The sequence below is a fragment of the Agelaius phoeniceus genome (assembly GCF_051311805.1).
Source record: "Agelaius phoeniceus isolate bAgePho1 chromosome W unlocalized genomic scaffold, bAgePho1.hap1 SUPER_W_unloc_1, whole genome shotgun sequence".
NCBI lineage: Eukaryota > Metazoa > Chordata > Aves > Passeriformes > Icteridae > Agelaius > Agelaius phoeniceus.
Genome location: NW_027509866.1, coordinates 3577109 through 3579748, shown reverse-complemented (window position 1 = coordinate 3579748; position 2640 = coordinate 3577109). Strand labels below are relative to the sequence as shown.

At 56.2% G+C, this 2640-nt stretch overlaps 1 protein-coding gene across 1 annotated transcript; it reads right to left on the bottom strand.

Annotated features, from left to right (window-relative positions):
• Nucleotides 1-549: 549 nt before the first annotated feature.
• On the bottom strand, nucleotides 550-1482 carry LOC143692446 (olfactory receptor 14J1-like). The gene has a single exon (XM_077172679.1). The coding sequence runs from the start codon at nucleotides 1480-1482 to the stop codon at nucleotides 550-552; it is 933 nt and encodes a 310-aa protein (XP_077028794.1).
• Nucleotides 1483-2640: the final 1158 nt, after the last annotated feature.

Sequence of the window (2640 nt, the reverse complement as noted above, 5' to 3'; positions counted from 1 at the left end):
GCCCCCAGGGCCTGGCCTGAGGCGTCAGCGCTGCCCCAGCAGTGCCCATGGCCTGTCCCTGCTGCAGCCCCGGCACTGCCACCCCCAGGGCTGTGCCCGGCCCTGAGAGCACTCAGGCCCTGCAGCAACACCAGGGCCACCAGGGCAGCGGGGCAGGGCCACGGCAGCAGCACTGGCAACACCAAGTGCTGCTGCTGCTGCTGCTGCTGGGCACAGCTGCTGGGCCAGCACTGATCTGCCCCAGCTCTGCACACAGACATTGCTGCTGCAGCTCCAGAGAAGGCAACACAAGGGCATCTCTGCAGAAAACTCTGCTGGGACATCCTTTAGTTACTTTAAAGGCACCAAGAGCGCAGCCCCTCATTGACACAGTCTGTGGCCACAGGTAGGTGGAGGGAAACAAAATGAGAAATGGCACAAAGATTGACATTTCTTTGTGGACAAGATTAAAAACCTAAAATAAAAGATACAGAATCTCCAAACTGCAGCCAACGTGTACTATCAAAGATGACATTTATTACAAGTGATTTGCAGAAATTGGCCAGGTGTTTAATGTTCCTGAAACCATCCAGTCATCAGTGTCCACACTGCAGCCTTGAGCTCCTGGTTCCTCAGGCTGTAGATGAGGGGGTTCAGGGCTGGAGGCACCACCGAGTACAGAACTGACAGGGCCAGATCCAGGGATGGGGAGGAAACGGAGGGGGGCTTCAAGTAGGCAAATGTCCCAGTGCTAATAAACAGGGTGACCACAGCCAGGTGAGGGAGGCAGGTGGAAAAGGCTTTGTGCCGTCCCTGCTCAGAGGGGATCCTCAGCACAGCCCTGAAAATTTGCACATAAGAGAAAACAATGAACACAAAACAACACAATGAAAAACTGCTAGTAACCACAATGAGCCCAAGTTCCCTGAGGTTGGAGTGTGAGCAGGAGAGCTTGAGGATCTGAGGGATTTCACAGAAGAACTGGCCCAGGGCATTGCCCTTGCAAAGGGGCAGGGAAAATGTATTGGCTGTGAGCATGAGAGCATTTAGGAAGTCACTGGCCCAGGCAGCTGCTGCCATGTGGGCACAAGCTCTGCTGCCCAGGAGGGTCCCGTAGTGCAGGGGTTTGCAGATGGACACGTAGCGGTCGTAGCACATTACGGTCAGGAGATAAAACTCTGTTAGAGCACAGAAAACAAAGAAAAAGACCTGTGCAGCACATGCAGTGTAGGAGATGTTGCTGGTGTCCCAGAGGGAATTGTGCATGGCTTTGGGGACAGTGGTGCAGATGGAGCCCAGGTCAGCGAGGGCCAGGTTGAGCAGGAAGAAGAACATGGGTGTGTGCAGGTGGTGGCCGCAGGCTACGGCGCTGATGATGAGGCCGTTGCCCAGGAGGGCAGCCAGGGAGATGCCCAGCAAGAGGCAGAAGTGCAGGAGCTGCAGCTGCCGCGTGTCTGCCAATGCCAGCAGCAGGAAGTGCCTGATGGAGCTGCTGTTCGACATTTGTGGGTGCTTTGGCATGGGGATCTGTAAGAAAAGTAATCATGGAATAGTTGGGATTGGAGAGGACTTGAAATATCCCAGCAGAGGCTGGGGGCACTTTCCCCCCACTGCCTGCCCAGGGCTCTGCTGCCTGGAGCTGTCCCTGCCAGCAGCTGCTTCCCTGTGCCCAGGGCTGGGCCCTGCCAGTGCTGCCAGAGCCCAGCCCAGCCCTGGGGGCTCAGCTCTGCCCTGCAGAGCCCTCCCAGCTCAGGCACTGCCCAGGGGCAGCTCTGGCTCTGCAGGCTCTGATGGCAACGTCAGAGCAACCCTGAGGAGGCTGGAAAAGCGGCTCTGAGGCTGCCTCTAAGGGCTGATTTCTGTCACTGCTGAATTTATTCAGATATGAGAGAAAATCTATTTTTATTTTTCTTAGCCTGAACTGAGAAATTAATATCTATGTGCAATTTCCCATCCAGGCAATCAAGAGCAGAAGATTAAAAAGCAGGATTTTCCCTTTTATACAGCCCCTGCCTTGCTGTGCTCCCTGTATGATCTACTTGGAAATGTTCTGCAGTTAAATGCCATGCTGGGAGCAGTCCTGAACAATGCAGCATCCTCCCCACACAAGGAGAACACTTCCAAGCCTCACCAGCTGTCTTCTCCCACCCAGATCTTGTCCCCCAGGGCTGGGAGCAGCTGCCAGGGCTGGCTGAGAGCTGTCCCTGGCAGGCAGCAGAGTCCCTGCCCCAGCACAGCGCCCTGGGCTGCAGGACCCTGCTCTGCAGGACAGCCCTGGGCACCCCTGGCTGCTCTGCACAAGAGACAATCAGAGAATGTACTCACAGGCTCTGCAGGCATTGGGATGTTCCAGCTTGAGGAGATGGCTCCAGGAGCTGCAGCTGCATTGTCCTGCAGCCAGAGGTTCCTGTGCCAAGGGCTGGCAGTGATTGTGCCCCAGGCACTTCTCAGCCCCTTCCCAGCCCTGACTGATTGAAGCTCTCTGTGCCTCTGTGCTGTGCCCGCGCTGGCTGCAGGCAGTGCCCCAGCCCTGCTGGGTTGGCACAAGAGTTGCTCATCCAGAGAAATGTGCTTTTGAAGCTCTTCTTGGTGACCAGGAGCTGCCTCTGTGCCAGGAGCCCAGCCCAGCTCAGCAGCACAGACACAGCACAAGGACTTTAA